Source organism: Centroberyx affinis, unplaced genomic scaffold, assembly GCF_046629955.1.
Source record: "Centroberyx affinis isolate AG114_WGS23_722 - 3 ecotype Tasmania unplaced genomic scaffold, CSIRO-AGI_Caff_v1 ptg001139l_1, whole genome shotgun sequence".
Classification (NCBI taxonomy): Eukaryota; Metazoa; Chordata; class Actinopteri; order Beryciformes; family Berycidae; genus Centroberyx; species Centroberyx affinis.
The window spans coordinates 115,244-134,885 of NW_027279675.1; the positions used below are offsets into that span (position 1 = coordinate 115,244).

A 19,642-nucleotide genomic window follows, 5' to 3' on the forward strand; every position below is an offset into this window, starting at 1 on the left:
GTTCCTGCTTCCGTGTACACAACCGGACTTCTTCAGAGGTGAAACGTCAGAGCTGACTTCGTGTCAGCGGCTCGTTACTGCCACCCACAGGCCTACTGCGACACGACAGGGAAAATACCCCGGAGACGTTACTGTTGCTGTTGTGCGACTTTATCGGCAGATGGCAGTAGTGACATGCTGAGCAATTAGAAAAAAAAAGTGAAACATAGGCCTATTATTTTAACAGGATTCCGGTGTGTTCGTGTGTGTGTTTGTGTGTGTGTTTGTGTGTGTGTGTGTGTGTGTGTGTGTGTGTGTGTGTGTGTGTGTGTGTGTGTGTGTGTGTGTGTGTGTGTGTGTTGGGGGGTGGGGGGGGGGGTGGGGGGGGGTGATAGATGTTGACACTCAAGATGTTGGAATTTTGCACATTGTGCAACTATTAAGAATAACAAATATTACAACAAACTAGAAATAGTTACTATTATCCTATATGAATATTATAGGCATATTATAGTAATGCAATTTATTAAAGAGATACAAAATAAATATAAATAAATATAAATAAAGTACAAGACAGTCACTATAAGTTGTGAGTACCATAAACACACTTAAAATCACTATATGAGAATACTATAGGAATATTATAATGATTTTTCATTCAGGTGATGGGGCCCATACACATCTCAAAATAAAAGACAAAGGCTGTTTCTCTCAGCCTGAGGGTGTACAGTAGCTTGACTTTGCCCAAATATTGAGAGATCAGATAATCATCAAAATGTTAATTGGAGGTGTTTTACATCTCAGCTGGAAACGGGGGACCTGTGGATTCCTGTAATGAATATGTCTTAATTGTGGCAGGCTATTTGACATTTGAAAAGTCAGATGATCCCTCTCATTCTTGACACCCATTTGCATTTCCATCTTTAAGGTCAAATGGGTATGAATAATACATTAAGGAGGTTCTTAAGCTCACAGCCAGCCATACCTATCGTCACAAAGACACCAGCTGAGTCTTGCTAAGCTCAGTGAATGTTAGAGAAACAATCAATTAATATCACTTTGGAAAACCACACATGAAGCAAACACATACCATTCCCCACATCCTGGTATTAGTAGGACTATTAAGGTCATGAAATCAATGGAAAATACAATATTGGCCTTCTCTGATTGGCAATGTAGTCTAGTTCTGGATCTGAAGACAATGACATGAACCTATGAATGTTAATCTGCGTTATAAATACGTCCGATGGCTGTGTCTTTCTGTTTTATTCAGCGGATCACTTGCAATTTTAAAGATTTTAGCGACTTCTCAAATGGCCAGTTGACAGTTCTTAGTTCAACGTCACACATGTGAAATATCAAAGGGTTAACCTGGAATAAATTCAAGATCAAAGGAAGGCCCAAAAAAGAACCTTGGCAAGAGATTGGAAGAATTTAATGAGCAAAATTAACATGTATTAAATCTGACCTCGTGCTTACATGGCAGATGTTGAGTAGAGAGGCAACCAAATACATTATTAGGTAAACAGTGATGTATTACAATTTGAGAGGTGCATGTGAACAACATACTTGCTATTTCAATTCAAATAGAAGTCTATTCTATTCCTTTCTCAAGCATGAGCTTCCCATTAGCAACTCCATGTCAAAACTGAACAAGAAGCCCATGCTTTTAAATCTTTCTTGCTTATGTACTTGTACTAACTCATTAAAATACTGCACACATGCAACAGGATAAACAGATTTTCATCTATAAAGTTTTGTTGTAATGGACATATTTTAATAATTCTCTTCAATGAAATAACACTCAAGGTAAAATAAAAATAAGCAGGGGGCAGGTAAGGAAATGTGCTGGCAGAAAGACATTGCTTTGCTTCAAAACAACCTGGAATAACCGGTATATTTGAAGTCATTCGCTTGGAGACTCATAGCTTCATAATGGAGGGATTGTCTTTGGAGAATTGAACATTGCAATAGATGTATGGCCTTGAGGAGACAGATTGGCTGGCTGTTTTGACAACTCATTACCTGTAATTTCAGTGACGGATTGGTGAAGTGGCTCAGAGTAGGCAGCCATGGCACCAGAGACTATGGCTTCTGCCTGGAATGATGTAAGACAGAAAGGCAAACAAGCAAAGACTTATTATGGCTAATGATTTGCTTAAAACAGAGTGGGGAGACTGACAGTTTGGTGCCTCACCGTGGGGCCAAAACGGAAACAGATCCTTAGTCCACCTGTCTGCTGTTTTAAATCCACAGCAGGAAGATGCCCGACTGAGAGAGAGAGCGGTAATTTTGTCTGATGACAATGACCTTTGAGGCTGTCACAGACGGATATAGGTGGATGATAATAATATTTGAGTACAACTGTTCACCATTACAGTTTAATAACTTAGCATTGTTACATTTCTTCTCATTTTGAGTAAATTCCTACAAATGTATGACATTTGTAACATCATTAGTATAGCATCTATAACTTTAAATCAGTTAGCATAGACTCCCAAAAAACTGGTCTTTCAATCAGCATGCTGTTTTAGTTATTGTGGATAAGCTGATTGTGTCTAATGGTGCTACGCTCTGTGCTATGTGCTAACTCAGCTTTATCTGTCAAACTAGCATTCTGAACGGGCCAATCAGTTCAAAGACAGTTGAACAGCAGCATTTCCCAGCGCTATAGATCCTCATAGGTGAGATCCTGGTCAGGTCTAAGGCTAATATCTGCGGGGGGAGTCCAGTGTGCTCATCCAGGCCGGTCCCCCCCGCTCCAACGTAATTGGTCCATCCCTGGCACTACTCCTCATCTCCAAAGCCACCAAAAACTGTAACCTACCTTGTGTATTTTTCACTAATTGAATTGCCTAATGAGGTCCCAGGGGCTACATCCCATTACCTCTGAGTTAATTAAAGCCTTAGCAGTGTGCCAAACGGTGAATAAAGATGCAGTAAAAGTGCAAGAGGAACAGGGAGAGCGAGCAGGGTTCGGTGTGCCGGGGAGGGGGCTGACCTGCTTTTTTGTCGTTGTTATGGGACTCTATATTCCAAGAAGGAACAGATGTCTATTATTTTTTTATTTGTATTTATTTTTGGCTTCAAATTTTGTTACCCTGGTTCAGACTCTCATTTTCCAGTGTGGTTAGCCTAAATTCGGCTTATTAAACATTAAACTTGATTGTGACTCCCTGCCACTATCAGCAAGGTTTTCATGAAGATGTTCCTTGTTTAGAGCTAGAGGGACAAATAATGCTACCAAAACCCAATTATGTCTGCTACCAAGAATCTCTGCTGTAGAACAAAATCAGGAACAGAGTGTAAAGCCTATAAAAGTAACAGGTGTGTCGTGGACTTTTATTCATTTTCAATGTGACTTTAATAAAACTGTAAAGCTCCCTATGGCTACATTCTAAATACCTACAAAAGGCAGCTATTATCAACTTGTAATATGTTGTGGTCACAATTATGGGAATAATAACCAAAACCACAATACCTTGTTAAAGAAAACTCTCCTTATTAAGTCACTAAACGTGGTCTAAAGTGCATGTGAAAACAGAGAATGAGACATTTCTTTTAAGAAACAATTTCAAATGTTTATTTAACATGTCAAAGAAGGGGGCACACACTTGAGAATTGAAAAGGGGGCTGCAATTATTGGCCAGTACTATGACTTAAAACTTAATACTAACATTAATCAAGTTTTGGCTAAAAAGAGAATGTGTTTTTGTTCCTTTTTGTTTTTATAAAGAAACTTTATGTACATTGGTTCTTTTATACAAGAGGTTCATTGGATAAATGCATCAAAAAGAAACCAGTTCTGCAGTAAACTTTACAAAAAATACATTTTGTTTCATTGAGAGATGTAGAAAAGGAGACGATCAAATATTGACCAATAATATTTCTTCCTTTTCATTATTTAGAAAAAAAGTTGTTCTAATACCTATTTGAAAGAAAAGCAATATACAGCACAATAAATGGGGAGAAAATTGCTTTTTGCAGATTTAGTCAGTTGATTTGGTAACCAGGGAGAGGGGCTGTGACTGGAACAGGGCATGATGGGAGTGGAGGGCCGCCTGGTGGAACGGGGAGGGGGGGGACAGCATGGAGGGGTGCAGAGAGGTGAAGGGGATCGGCCGGGTGAGGATGGGCGTGGTCGAATGGCTACCTGAAGTACCAATTGGGATGGAGATGGTGGGCTGAGAGGAGGAGGAGGAGGAAGAAGAGGAGGAGGACGAGGAGGATCCAGGAGGCTTCCCAGATAGGAAGTGGTGGTGCATGCGTCCCTCCGGCTTGGTGGTGAGGGACAGCGGCTGGGCCTGCTCCGAGTGGGTGGCGGCGGGAGCGGCCGGGGAGGCCAGTGCCGCCGAGGGAGTGGCCGGCGAGTCCAGCATGCTGCCGTGGGACGAGGCGGGGCTGTCGCACATCTTCTCCGAGGGCAGGTACTGCACACACTGCTTCTTGGTTCTTATCGAGAAGTCTGGGGGACAAAAAAAAACAAAAACAAAGAGGGTAAATTATGGATTTGCTGTTGGCTTAAAATCTGGTACAAGCCCCTCAACGCTGCCGGTGACATAACTGAACGGCGGTTATTAAAACAGTGAGGATGATTGAGTGAGTGAGGATTCAAATCTGTTTGAAAACAAAGTTCAGCACGGGTAGTGGAACATGGTGTTGAACATATTCATATGGTATGCATGTGTGATGCAAACAAACAAAAAAAATCTCACCACGATCAAACAAACATGTGACGCTGAACATTAAAAAACGTGCACTGAAATGAGGCTGGAGCGCTCTGTTAGACCGGATTGCAGACTGCAGCGGTCTTGCCATTACACAACAGCAGACATACCTGCCACTATTAGCACTGAACCTCATATGCTGCTTGTCAAAGTATAGAGGGAGGAGAGAAGTTAGTATAAAAGTGTTAGTGAAGGAAAGGATCCATGCCAAAAATAAAAGAATAAGTAAAAATAAAAGCGTTGTGTCACAGGTTGCTTGGACCCATCAGTTGAGCTTTGTAAGTAAAATGAAGCTCTCACTGTGTGTTATTTTCAACAGGAGTTTTTTTTTCCCTATCCCAATTTGACAAGACCCAAAGAAGAAGGTCAGAAAGAAAAGGCCCCTTACCCTCTGGTGTTGAGTCTGGCTTATTATCTCTCTTCCTCTTTTTCCGCTTTCCCTGTGCAGATAAACAAAACAATGTGGTCAGAAAAAAAAACAAAAAAACTGTTCACTATCAAAGTGAAAGTATACTGCCACACCACCGCCAACTTCAGTTTATGAGAACAAAAGTGTTACTATAATTACTCATGCAATCAAATATGACTGTTCCGAATGAGAAAGAGGGGTGCTTGTGTAACCCCACTCTTCTTCTACTCATTGTCCTACTCACATAGTTATCTCGTGCTGACCATCCTGGGTAGAGCTGGGAGTGGAGTTGCCTCTCTTTCCTCGCCAGCTCGTAGTATTTGGCTTGCTCCTCTCTGGATAGGGAATGCCACTGCAGACAAAGGCATAACCGATATCAAAGGATTGCTAAAAACGTGGACTAACACACACAGATGCACACACACACACACACACACACACACACACACACACATACGTCTATGTCTATACTCTGCTTACCCGTCTTCCCAGGATCTGGTTGATGGCAGCGCTCTCTTTCAGAGTGCACTCCGCCACTACTTTGGCCCTCATCTCCTTCATATACAGCATGAAAGCATTCAGCGGCTTCTTGATATGAGGCTTCTTGTCCTCTTCTTTCTTGGGAGGCCCGGGGGATTTCCTGCTAATCCAACACATTTGACAGATACTGTGAATGGGCCGTGACCGGTTTGGAGGCATCGGCGAATATGAGACAACGAGGGTAAACATTGTGCGTCAACCGTAAAGAATCTTTTTAATATATAAGATGACTGTATGTCTGTGTAATCGTTCTTACGCGTTCATCGAGGGGCTGATGTTGTCTCCGCTGGGCTCCTGCTTGATGGCCGGGGAGACGATGGCAGGATGGGGAATGCCGGTCTGGTGGAGGCTGTGCGGAGGATGAGTCACCATGTGGGGGGAGAAGCGGCTGGACACCAAGCTGAGGGCAAAAGAAGGCAGGATTTTAACATTCGGCTTTAAAAGTGAACCTCCGCTAATGTGACTAAAAGGGTTTGGACCAACTTGCCACATAACCTCCCTGCCTTAGCCTTCAGGTGAAATTCACTGCGCTTACTATGTCTGTCTAGCCTAAAATTCATACACACAATGAGTTACATGCTTGGTTTTTGTTCAAATAAAGACTTTTTCAAAAGCCCCTTTATTCAGCCGTGGCTAGAGAAAAGTGGAGTGTGTTGTTACCATGGTGACAGCATGACCATGACACCTGAAACCACTTTCCTCACCACGTTCCAGACCATGGAGGGCGTTCGACAGCCGTCTACACAGAACACCTTCACAAAGTGTCTCTCTCACTTTCCAATTGTTAATACAATGGGGCATTGTAACGGACAAAGGGGGAAATTAAGTCCCGCACACCTCAATCACACACTCTTGTTAAATTCATGCTAGATTGGAAAATTCCTGTTTTGCAAAGTCTTATAAAATGTTCCGCAGACTATCATGAGTCACAACACACAGCCTTGTACTTAAAGCTTAATGTGCATCCAGAGACACCCGCCGTACCTTATGCTATATGTGCCTCTAGCTGCATCACAGACCCAATGTTACCTCAATTAAGTAAGCTTTTCTAGGTAAACATCAGCTACTGTTAAAGGTACAGGCCTATTTACATGGTTAAAGATACTTTGGTAAGGGGTAAAAAGCAACAAGCTCAAGCCGTGTCCAGATGACAAACGCACACACACAGATAGATAATGATGTTTTCGCTTGTTTTGACCTCTCACTCAATATTCATATTTTGATTGTGCACCAATAAACAGCCCTACATCAAGTAGGCAGTCTCCAAACAATGCAATCTAATAACTGTCTAATATCTAATCTGTCTAATAATATTTCCCTAATATCTGTGGGAATGAAGGGCTGATATGATATTGCGCTTTAATTTCAGTTTCACCTGAGATGCATTTTACAGTTTTCCCTACGTTAACAAGGTGGTGCCATCACTTTCCTCTGGGAATAAACCTAAGCCTGCTGTATTTTTATAGACTCGGTGCCTGATAAATCACTCACTGCTGATCCAAGTGATGGGAGAGCAGTCGAGCTCAAAATGTCGAAAATATTGCCCGTGTTAACATTCATGGAAATAGCAGTATTATGCAGGCTTATGTTGTGTCCATAGGATTTAACCCTTAAAATTCATAATCTGAAAATTATTTTTGTTTTAGCTGTACCTGTCAAATTACCATCGCAAGCCACGGAATGCCATTTCCATCCAAATCAAATTCTCTGGTTAACATTTTAAATTAATATTCATTTTGAACTCTTCAAATTCTGAGATGCAGTATTTGGCATGCCCTAATTTTATTTTGAGGCATAAAATTGTATATTAAACAATGGGGTGTTATTCTGGTGTATTTAGGAGTGTGTGGGGTGTCTCTCTGATTGTTTCAGTCCATCTTATAGTCTTAGGCTGGAGCTACTAATACTATTGATCACAGAGGCCCTTCTGAATATTTCATTTCATACTAACACCGGAAGGTGCGCTACAAATCTTTCCAATTTTGACAGAGGGTCAGAGAGTTAAGTCTGATGGGACTTGTAGGTTCAGATGAGCTTTGATTTGTCCTAATCGATTCTCAGCCCTTTCATCTTTGTGTGTGTGTAGTGGAGTGGCTCAGAACATTGGCCTGACCACAGAAGTTTAGCTCTGAGAGAAAAGACAGAGCTGTCTGAAGAGAGGGGTGCTGAATGCCAATAATGTGTTCACTCTATTTAAGAGGCTCAACTTGTCTCTGATAGACTTAGACCTCTCATTCCTTTGTAGTCCTGACACCACTGGCTGGCCCTGATCTGATGATCTCGTGTCAGAAGTGGAAAGTACATCGGGACTGTTAATGTTGGGCAATTTTGCCTGAAACCCCATTTTACGTCTCTGCCAGAGAGATATCAAGCACCGAAAATAAGATTCAGGCTATTTCCTCAAACTATTGCCTCGACAGTTTAACAATGTGAATAATGGCAGTTTTAAATTATTCCACTGCTCACCGGCCATTTACTTCACCTTTAATACTGTTTAAAAGCCCTGGCAAAGAAAGCTCGAGAAATGTGATTACAGCACGTCATTTAAGCAGCAGATATTAGATATCTCCCTTTGGGAGGGTGGGGGTGTTGCTGAACATGAGCCACTCACCTGGACATGGACGCATTCATTGCTAGCGCTGGATAGGGGTGACGGAATCCCCCCGGGGGGATGGAGTACATGGGCTGGCCCTGCCTGGGAGAGAGAGAGAGAGAAAGAGAGAGTGTGTAAGGTGGATCAAACACAGCTGACAGCTAACCCACCAGCACTAATCCTCTACTCATCAACTCAAATCCCCTGCTTGCGGAACAGCACCGTTGCAATTGATTACAAGCCCGTAGCAAAACCCATAAATGTTCATAACTCTTCCTGGTAAACCCAAATATTTTCATGTATTATTGTTTTGATATGGTACACCTGTGCCTAGATTAGGGAGCATAAAACAGTAAAAAAAAACAAAAAACAGTGGCCTATAGTGAAAACTGCGGGTCAATTTGATTTGCTGGGTTAACAGTTGTGTGACAGCACTCAAAGAGTTATAGGGACCAAGGCACTGGGAGGGTTGAGGGTGCGAACACCTGAACATCCTCAGAGTGTTTTACCAGACACCCAGCACTCGTCTCGTCTTACCAATTTATCACTCTTGCCAAAATTTGCATGCCTTTCTATTCATTACCAAAACCAAGCCTCACTTTCCTTACTTAACCTTAACAAAATAGTAATTGTGCTTGCCCAAACTTTAACACACCCTAAGTAGTTGTTTTAAGGTAGCCACTAAGCTAATAATGTTCATTAGCTAACATTAATAGGCTACTTCTGTGATAACACCACTTCATAGCAGCTGACTAAACAAGCAAGGATATAAAATATGTCCTGCATACCTGGTGTAATTAATTTCTTAGATAAGGGCATGTTGATATAGTTTTAGAAATCAACATAATATTCTGAAATTTTAATTTGCTGTACCAATAGATAGATTCTTAATTATTCAGAACAAAACACATGTGACTGAGTGTGAGTGTGAAGTGCTGACAGTAAAAGTAACTCACTGTGGCACCAGCCAGCCCAGAGGGTGTGGGATCTGACCCACGGCACCGGGAGACAGGGGGTAGTACGGAGAGAGCTCCGATGGGTGAGGCGTCCGGGGAATACCTGCAGGTGTCAGACAGGACGACAAGCTTTAACACACACACCTGCCGATGCTATTTTCACGGGGGAAGATAGCCCGACAAAGCCGCGTAACGATGTGAATCGAAGTCTGGCTTAACAACACGTCCATCCGTGAGGCAGCTTACCTGTCTTTGGGTCTAGGATCTCTGGGGAGAGGTGTGAGGGCGGCGTGCCGGGGGAGAAGTGTTCGTTGCTGTAGGTGATGAGGGGAGTCAGTGGGTGGACGTGGTGGGCATGCTGCACCACTGGGACCTTGTTGGACTGTAGTCGGAGAAAAAAAGAGAGGAGAATACAGAGTTTATGAGGCTTGTGTCGCATAACATTCAAAACATAGTGACACATGACTGAATCTGATGTCGGATACAGTCACCTCTGTGTAATACATGAGACGTGACGCGTATAGCTCAGTATCATGTGAAACAGTCAGACATATCACCCTCCTATACATTGCACAAGATCATTAGACGAATAGGAGCCATCATGTGTGAATGCCCTGCACGGTAAACAACACAGTCTGTGCGTGTGACAGGCCCTGTGATGCAATCTGGACCGGCACCAAGGAACACTAAAAAGCCTTGCGGACACATGCCAAGACCATTACGGTCATTTAGTGGAGGAGAGAACTGTTTGTTCAGTCCAACAAGAAAAACAACAGCGCCACCAGTCCAAAAGTCACACCAGCAACCCACAAACAAACACACACAATCAGGCTAAGGTAAACTGAATACCCATAAACAACTGGAAACATTATCTACTGCACATTTTGTCAGCAGTCCATTGATGGGAAGCAGTCACCCTGGCTTATATCATGGGAGTATACTGCCACTTTATAGATGAACCTATCAATTAAACAGTTGTGAAAATACTGATAAAACTGTATAATCATGATAGGGGGGTTGGGGAATAGAAAGTCCAGGGATGAAACTTTTTCCTACTTCCTTTTTCTTGCAGCAGTCACATTATTGCTTTAGCTATTTTAACAAAGCTTCACGGTGCACTGACAAAGTGCAGATGCTCGACTGTGGCCCGAGCGCCGCGTACGGACCTGCGCAGGGTTACGAAGACGAGGATGATGAAGACAATAATAATAATAACCAACGTCTCTACTTTCATTAGGCAGCGTTCAGCCTCACAGTCATTTCCCCTGGCTGCCCTGCTGAATAGAGCGCTTGTTGGCTCAACTTGTCACATGGGAGGGTCAAGGGGTGGGGGGGGAGAAAGGAGTCTTGTTCCTCCAGCCTAACCTTTCTTCAATATCCCTCCCCACCCCCTTCTCAACCTCTCGTCTCTCCAACGTGGTCTGGTAGGGAACAAGGTTTGCATTGAGACTTCTGTACACTCTCTTGCTTCACGCTGCTTAGAATTGTTCCAAATCTTAGCCATGCTTTTTCTGCCATTTTTTTAAAGGAAGGTCCAACCTTTTCCTCCTTTTTAAATCCTCAGCAAACTTGTTTCTCCCACGTCTAAAGCACACTTTGATTCTGGTAATGCCAGATGCAGTGAGGAAAATATTTACTAGTGTGAAACAAGACTATATTAAGATCACTTCACTCACAGCAGGGCTTTATGTTTTCTCTATACCTAGAGCATATAAGGTCAATGCATATGATGTGCAAAGGAACAAGATTTCATATGACATAGAAAAGGCTTTGATATAGCTTCATGGCAGAAAAAAATGTTGACTGACGAGGTCGAAATCCCAGGTCCCACATGTCATGTATATTTGAGTTATGCTTTGTTGTTCTACTTCATGTACAATGTGCCTGAATTTTCCCTATATTGTGGGGGCTGTTTGAGACCTCTAGACCTGGGTGCCAACACATTTTGGGAAGCAGTTCAGTGAGAATTCGAAATGATGCCTATTAATTATTCATATTCTGGAATACACCAATCGTGTGTTTGCTCTGAACAGATTTCTAAGTTCAGAGGCACTAGTTTCAACATTGCAACTCCAGTCTGCCTTTCAGTTAGGCAGTCCAACGGAATATGGAGTAAAATCGAGTGCACAGGTTGTACATATGCAGAACTATTTTCACCTGCATCCTACCTGTTGAACCCATCTCCAGAGAGGAGTTTGTCCATTACAGACAGAGATGGTTACCTCATCAAGCGGATTCCTCTCTTTAAATCAGAGCAATTTGGTGTGGGTTAAATTATGTGAAATCAAACCGATTATTTCAAGTTCATTCAAATTAATGAAGTTCTCCAGAGGCCTGTGAACACAAAAAGCGGTTATGTAAAATTGAAAAACTAGACTAATGGCTCAATCGTGGCTTAAAAACTAAACACTAATGCATCAATAGCTTCATTCAGTTGCTTTATGTGTAGAGGTAATATTCATCCAGCCCATGACAGCTTCATATGCCTGGTTTCATGATCCACAGGCAAGGTGTAATAAGGAAACCACATGGAACACGAGCCGTGTTTTAAATATAAACAACATCTACGTGACAGGACGGATAAAGAGCGACCTGGAACCAGATGGTATCTACATTGACAGACAGAAATCACGCTCTTTACATAGACGGACTTGTTGAAAACTGGTCTGCAGTATAGCATAATACCTCACAACTAGCATGTAACGACACTCACGACTGGTATTAGAGCGAAGTGGACATAGTAACAGGACGATGAAAAAAAAAAAATAGCAAAAAGTTGCTGAGCCGGTGCAGAGAAAAGATGTCTGTCTGTTAAGAGGTTTTGAAGCTAAAGAGGCCGAGGTGGCAGTACCTCGCCTGGCTGTCCAACTTGGAACACCGCTAAGAAAAGCACAGTCCTTGGTCAATGTGGGTGGAGGGGTGGATTTCATTCAAGCAAACATGTTTTTGGATCCTGCACATCTGAATTGAATTACTAGGCAAACAGCCGATGGGGAAGAGAGCTTAGAACAAACTGAATAACCCCGTAGCTTTGTGTGCCTTTCTGCTAGGCGATTCTGGGTGGGAGGCTCAGAGGCCTTTCAAAACTCCAGGAAAGACAGGGTGAAAAGAATGCCTGGCATGCTGAGAAATCCAAGCCTTGTTTGTCAACGCCAACAGGAAGCGGACGTGAGAGGGGACTGACCGTGTCGTATGCCTTTAGAATCAGCCACTCCGAAACTATGCCATTCATCACAGGCAACTTGGGATTTTACGTCTGGTCACCGCCTCTGAAAAGGTCAACGGCAGTAATATTCCAGGTTAGAATAATATAGCACACTGCAGTGTCGTATTACTGGAGTGGGTCAGCGGTGGAGTGAGTGTCCACTATGATCATTAAATGAAGTGAGAGGGCACACACAGGCAGCACAGCATGTGTGGACACAAACACGGACCGATCTCAGTGGGACGTAGTCCAATAATGAGTATTGCTACACTCATAAATCTACAGTGACGTATTATTTTCTTTTAAAATTGGCACCGATATACATTATCTCTACTTGAAATTAATACTAGTTTGCTTAACTTCACTCGTGGACTCATTCTGTGATCCTAAATTTGAGACTGTTCATGTTCTGAATTTGAGTGGAATCAAAGCGCTGGTTCCATATTCCATTTCTGAAGAGGATCTTGTCTCTGCAGTGGCCCAGCAGGACTGCAGACCTCCGATCAGTATTCAGTTCAGGCCTCCCAAAGCCTTTGATTTCATGATGGATCCTGGTTGTTCACTGCCTAATGCAAAATGGGAAAATCTCACAGGACTCCCAGTCAAAGGTCTGTTGGAAAAATATGGGTCGAAAGCGAGTATATGTATCACTGTAAGAAAAAAAAAATCATTTTCGGTTAATATCTTGGCAAAAACTGTCGTACGGTCCGAAGAGTTGAAAATTGCAATGGACACTTGAAGAGAGACAAAAGGCATCTCTGGAATGCTGCTCTAGACCTTGCCACTTCAATTCACTTAAACAATCTAGTGACTAAGTGACTTATGACACGCTGACAAGGCCAGGTCCCTCGTCGCTGTGATTACTCTAGACAGTAATACAATATTGAAACAAAGAGGGGGATTCTCCTGTGCCTGTCAAGTTAAGACTAGCCCATATTTCAGCATTGAGTGAGCCGTGATCTGATAAGCGACTGTGGGACAGACACTCAGGTCAGTGCTACCTCATTAGAGAGTCACAGCTCCTTTTAATCCAGCATAATAGTACTAGTCACTATAGTCAGTAATGGCCACATAGAATGGGCCCCATGGACAAATCAGCATGAGCGACTGAATGACCTCAGTGAAGGAAGTATGCAGCCCTGACAGCATTATCAACATGGCGGTAATGACTGTGAATTGGTACGTTGTGGTGATGAGTACTATATGCACATAATGGAGACAGCAGCCCCGCCTCTCCTCTCCTCCTCCCTCTCCTCCCTTCCTCTCCTCTCCTCCTCTCCTCTCCTCTTTGGTCCAGCTCGGCCACTACTGATGGACTGACAAGTTTCCCATACTGCATCACCTGGCCCTGCAGCGCCTTTGATGTATTATTCATGAAGAGGCAGCCCTCTGAACACAGGAGCTGATATGGGGGTTTCGGGGTGCCGTATGTGTGTGTGCGTGTGTGTTTGTGTGTGTGTGTGTGTGTGTGTGTGTGTGTGGAGGGGGCGCGTATTCATAGAAAAGCTTGTTCCCTTCTTCCCAATCCTCCCACCCCACCACCGCTACCACCACCGCCGCCATTACTACCAAAAGCAATACCAACTGAATGCTAAACAAACCTGTCTGTTGAATAATTGAGGATCTCAGGCCAGAGCAGGCTCCAGATTAGCATACAGGCCTTATGGACCCAATCTGCACAGTGACAGGACAGCCTTTCCCTGGACCTTCGCATCCACAGAAGGCTCTGATTTCTATTTTACATCCTCCTCTCTTGTTCCACGCGGCCAGCGTGAGCGGAGAAGTCAAAGCACACGCACTTCACCGATAACAATGCGTCGCTCTCTGTAGGCATTGGCAGGAAACGCTCTATGATCTCATTCAGGAGAAATCGGAATATCAACATTGTCATCATCTGATGGCTCGCTGTAGTGCAGCCAGTAGATGATTTATTAATCAGCAAAGGCGCTTGACTGAGCAGACCTGTCAACCGATAGACTGGAAAAGCCTTATCGGTAAGCTAACACTATGCCTGTATGCACATGATATATAAGATATACATGCGTGCCTACGAGCAGATTCCGCATAATCAATAGTGGATAAAACCATGCCAGGCCATCGTGAAAAAAAAAAAAACCCACAACGTTGTCAGATTTAACACATGCTTGCGAAACGGCTGCAGGAGTACAGGTCTGCTTCAGGAGGGCCTGCCGGTGTCTCCTGACTGCCTCTCCTCAGGTCTCTCTCTGGCTCCTGTTGGCCCTGGGCAGTAATCCCCGGCCCCCTGTGTGTGCCCATCCGCTCCCCCTGCTCTCATTAGTGCAGTGTTGGGGCCTGGGGAGCCTGCAGGCCTGGGGAGCCAGCCTGCTGCTCCCCTCCCACTCCCTCTCTCCTCTGCTGGAGTAATGAGCACATAATCAGCCTGGCTCCCTGTCAGCAGCACACCAGAGGGGCATGTGGGCTTCTGGCCCAGTGTGGGGGGTAAGGGCACAGCGGGGCGCTTCGCTCTCTGTCCTCCCTGCCCAGGGTATGCCGTACTCGGTATTAGAGCTTCCCATCACACATCAAATGACCCTTTGGTCACACATCACCAGATCTAGCACGTTGACTTCCTCTTTGTGTTCACATGATGAAAGCTAGCTGTTATACTTTCGCTGAGCTTTGTTGCTTCTTAAAAAGAAGTATGGGTCATAAAAAGAAATAAAGATTGAATTATATGAATTCTAAGATAAAGTCGTCCCATATTCTTTATCTGGCAATTCAAGCGCTTCATTTGAACTATATGTCCTATTACCTTCCTGTCCTTGACGATTCATTTGGACTTGAGGTGCCCATTCATTATAGCAGTGCCATTTAATCACAATTATTAAATTCTTGTATCCCTTATTGTCCACATCTCCCTGCTAACTACCATGACATATTTGATATCATCAAAGAATTTTGTAAGCTGTACTTTCATTGAATCGAGCAATTCAGATATGAACAAGCCAGACTATGCTGACGACAATGTAAAGCCTATACATGTAAGTATAGGCTCCTATACTGTATGTAGATATAAAAGGGTTTAAATAACATTTACCACAAGCATTTGGATAATGGGTAAAATATGCAGGAAAAGACCAAGAAAGTTTCACATACCTATGGAGACTAAATGTTTTACTAAACAAAAGTTCAAACAAACATTTAAAACAAGAGAGGCAATTAAAATTTCTCCCTGAAAACAGTTAAATCCCTCATTCAATTTCTCGGTCATAATCTACAATGTCTCTGTCTCTATTGACCTTCCTGGTTCAATGATGTTCAATAGGGATAAAGGTCAAACAAATAAAGACAACAAGCTGACACAGAGCCAAATGAAGTTTCATGTAAAGTGAATCCTGGAGCAGCAGCCATGGAAAGACAGAATGGAAACAATTCAACTCAACCTCCTCGTCAAGTCGTCAACGCTCTCTTTCATTTCCTCCAAATTCAGTTGCCATTATCCCATTCATTGTTCTGACTGTTTTTCTTTTTTTTGCTTCCCTACAATATGGACTCATGCATTTCATAATGTTACACATTAAGTAAATAAATTAAAATCGTTTGGCTGGAGCAAAACATTGCACAGCAGCTGCTGTGTCCCACAGACAAATCAACCATGCTCAGAGAGTCACTGACAGGTCAGCATTTATTATAATAAAATATCTTTAATTGGCTTCCAATTGAGACTGAAGTCAGCCACAGAGCAACCCTGGATTCCCATGGGCAAACTCCATTCCCTACACAACAGTTTCCCATTGACTGTGTTCAATGAGGACTTTGTCATGTGCATCATTGCAATTATGAGATCCAGCGAATCCACCACAACCTCAAGGCACGTCTAGCCAGGATATGTAAGGTCAACAGTTGAGTAACAGCGGCTATTTGCCTGCAGTGTAGTGATGTGAACATGACTTCCCTAACAGAGAACACTCTGATACGATCAAACAGGTGATACGCTGGATGCTCCACACTTCACAGAATGTTGAGCTATGAAACTGCTGTTTATGTAACGTTATCAGCCGCGAGCACACCTTCTTCAGCAAAACCACACACCAAACAGGTCTGCTGAGGTCCCGCATTGTCTAGCCGGAGTGAGACACCATGATGACTAGTTCTCACCTGTGTGAGAACTTGAGTGATTTATGGAGGATTGAATTATTGTGGTATGAACAGGCTGGATGGCTGTTCGGTAGTGAGGCTGCGGGTCCTGGGAGCTGCTAGGGGTTGTGGGGGTAGCTGTTAATGGACGGATGGCAGTGTTAGTGTCTGCTTACCAAATGCCCTGGGGTTGGAGAACGGGAGTCTTTTAGTCCTGCAGATCCTGGGACGTCCAAAAGAGGCCATTTCATCTGCAGGTACTGTGGGTGAGAGAGCAAGGAGCTGTGTGAAACAATGCACAGGTAGCAAAACCAGACATAATGTGTAGACTCACAAATAAACCAAACATACAGCATTCAACAACATGCATTCAAAAAAGAGGCGCGATCTGAGGTTCTATTTTGCTATGAGACAAACTCACTAGTATTTGCTATGACTGAACTGTATGGGTTTCACCTTTTCCTAGAGCGTATATAAGTGGTGTGAATGGCGTTAAGCCAGCAGAGGAACTCCGACAGACACCTGTATGAGACCCACATTGCTGCTGGAGCCAGACAGTGAGTTCTGGCATGGGGGGAGACAGTAATGTGAACGCAGCGGACTGGTGGAGGACTGTGAAATTGCCGTTTGTCAAGGAAAAACAAGAGCCCAGCTGTGGGCGCCCATCGCTGAGCGGGTGGGAAGAGACAGCTGGAAGGAAGCCCCATCACCAGAGCAGTGAAAGGCTGGGCTGGGAACGCTACGCTAACTCCTGTCTATCCTGCTCAATTGGTTTGGCCTTTTGACCCAAGCCAAACCAGCCCCAACACCCCCCCCCCCCCCCCCCCCTCACTGTCACTATTTTTCATGCTGTTATCAAAGTTATCATAAGTGGTTGTGCACAGTGTTTGCTTTTCCTCCTTCTCGTCGCAGAGCTTTCCTAATACATTCATTTTTACTGCGGCTGACGATTCCTATGCCGCCTTTGCCATGGTGCAGGATCTGCATACTCAAAGAGAGGCTGTTACTGCTTGCTACAACAAGTTGACTTTTTTTTTGTCCTTCAGCAATGGAGATAGCATGGAGCCAGAGCTGCAAAAGCTCAACCATCTGGTTTATGAATCAGTTTAAATACCGGATACAGCAGATTGTCATGCATGTGGATTTTCTCCCTGGTACAATTTCAAATTAATTAAAAGGGTTTTATATTATAGCTTATGTTTTGTTATGTAGACACACTGTAGAGACATTAGGGTATCATACTTCATCTCTTTAAGTTGTCTTTTGGGCATGGAATTGTAGTATGGGTCATAAATTCTGTTTGTGAGATGCAGTTGCTCCATCTACAGCTGTTGATATGCAAACTATCATTTCATTTATTTTTTTTATTTAGCATTGCTTATATGAATTCCAGTAATGCACAAACAATCTGACATCCACCCATAGCAAACATTTGTTGAATAGAAAAGACAAGAAATAGTATTTGTCACTTAAAATTACTGACTAAACCGGCATGGAATATACAAAGTTGTTCCTACTTTTAAAAAGTTGGTGCAGATAAACGATGACAAATAAGCAAACTGGAGGAGTCATGCATTCAGGTTTTGATTTTTAAAGCTTCATTCATCACTCGGGGGTTTGTAAGGAGGAAGGAAGCTTGGATGGCCGCGGGTTAAAAATGGAAAAGACATTATAGCAGGAGGGGGAAAGGGAGAGAAGGGAAAAAAACATTTTCAGGAATGAGTTTGTCGGAGCAGGCAGAGGGTATTGTTTCCTGACAGCTGGGGTCCAACAGAGCACCGAGGGAGGGGGAAGGGGACCCTTTTTCCCTTCGAAAAGGGGGGAAATTCTTGGAGTTGACATCAGCCCTCTTCATTTTCACTATACTGCTCAAGGCTGAATCGTAGGTTCCAACTAATGGGCCCAAGTCCATACAACTGTCAGGAGGCAGTTGCTTTTAGAGGCTGCTAGCTCCCTATTGAAACTTTACTCTGCTCTGTGCATGGTGCCTAATGAATGCTACTCTCCGGAGAGAAAATCCAAAACAATGCAGTTTTCTCTGTCTAATCTATGTCAATCATGAGTCCTTCCACAAATGAAACAAGCGCTATTGTGAGCGTTTGGTCTAGCCTGGCCATGCCCACCCCAACTCTCCCACCCAATCCAGCCCTTATTTGACAGCTTCTGCCAGGATTGAGGAACATGCCCCCAGGCACTTTTTTCTAAGCGCCTACTTTTTTTAATTGCCAGTGTGCCCTATGGAGCAACTGTTCACAGACTCCCTGAAACATCCACCCAGGTAATGCCACCGCACACTGTCACATTAGCTCCTACCCCTCTAACAGTCCAGACTACAGCAGCACACCACTCACTAACACATGAGAGGGAGAGGGAGGGTGTCTGGGTACAGTCCAGAGTTGTTTCAGGAAACAAAAGGCGAGGAATCGCGGGCCATGCTGCTCAGCGAAAACTCGCAGTCTCAGTTTTAGAGTGAAAAAAGAACAAAAAGGGAAGTACAAGGGAAAAAAAGTTAGACAGGACACTGGAATAAGAGCCAACACTTCGAATTGATGATTCAAAGGGCTAACACATGGCTTAAGTGTTATTAAATGTTTGTAAAAGATTGAATCCACAGATAAACTAATATCAGCAATTACATTTTGTATTAAACTTCAGGACGTAGTAATGCTTTGCAGATGCCCTTATTTTATTAGAAACAAACACAATTTGAACAGACATATGGTTGGGGCCCATAGCAATGTCTGTTTCAGCATGGGAGCTGGGAGCTCTGGTAAACAGAGTCGGACTGAGTACTGAAAGAACTGTGTAACTAAAGTGAAGTTTAGCTGATCCATTTTCATAGCTCTCTAATTGTCTTCCAGCCTTCCCCGCTGCCTCCAACACTCAGAATAGACATCAGTAGAATGTGCTACTTTTAAAGGACCCAGATGCGACAAAGGTGGCAATGATGCCACAGAAAATTTCCAAAAAGCTACGCTGGAGCCCTTTGGTTTTTCGAACAGAGAGAATACAACATATGCTCTGGGGCATGTGGCCTGCCAGAGCTGGGTTCTAATTGTTACACTGCTCTCACAGAGCTGAGGAAAACACGGCCAAGTGTCTTTGTCATCTCTGAAGTGTGTGGTGCCATAATGC

General features: G+C 43.5%; 1 protein-coding gene across 2 annotated transcripts in view; it reads right to left on the reverse strand.

Moving 5' to 3' along the window:
• Nucleotides 1-3,578: 3,578 nt before the first annotated feature.
• Nucleotides 3,579-19,642, reverse strand: part of tcf7l1b (transcription factor 7 like 1b) — a 33,067-nt gene continuing 17,003 nt past the window's right edge. Inside the window, exons 4-12 of one of the 2 annotated variants that reach the window (XM_071524045.1) lie at nt 16,684-16,767; nt 9,451-9,586; nt 9,205-9,307; nt 8,267-8,350; nt 5,912-6,055; nt 5,596-5,755; nt 5,360-5,467; nt 5,095-5,146; nt 3,579-4,444 (exon numbers count right to left, since the gene is read on the reverse strand). In XM_071524045.1, coding sequence (XP_071380146.1) covers nt 3,969-4,444; nt 5,095-5,146; nt 5,360-5,467; nt 5,596-5,755; nt 5,912-6,055; nt 8,267-8,350; nt 9,205-9,307; nt 9,451-9,586; nt 16,684-16,767 — 1,347 coding nt within the window. In that variant the 3' untranslated portion in view covers nt 3,579-3,968. Of the gene's footprint in view, nt 4,445-5,094; nt 5,147-5,359; nt 5,468-5,595; nt 5,759-5,911; nt 6,056-8,266; nt 8,351-9,204; nt 9,308-9,450; nt 9,587-16,683; nt 16,768-19,642 lie in introns of both variants that reach the window. The other variant, XM_071524044.1, reaches the window with a different exon arrangement.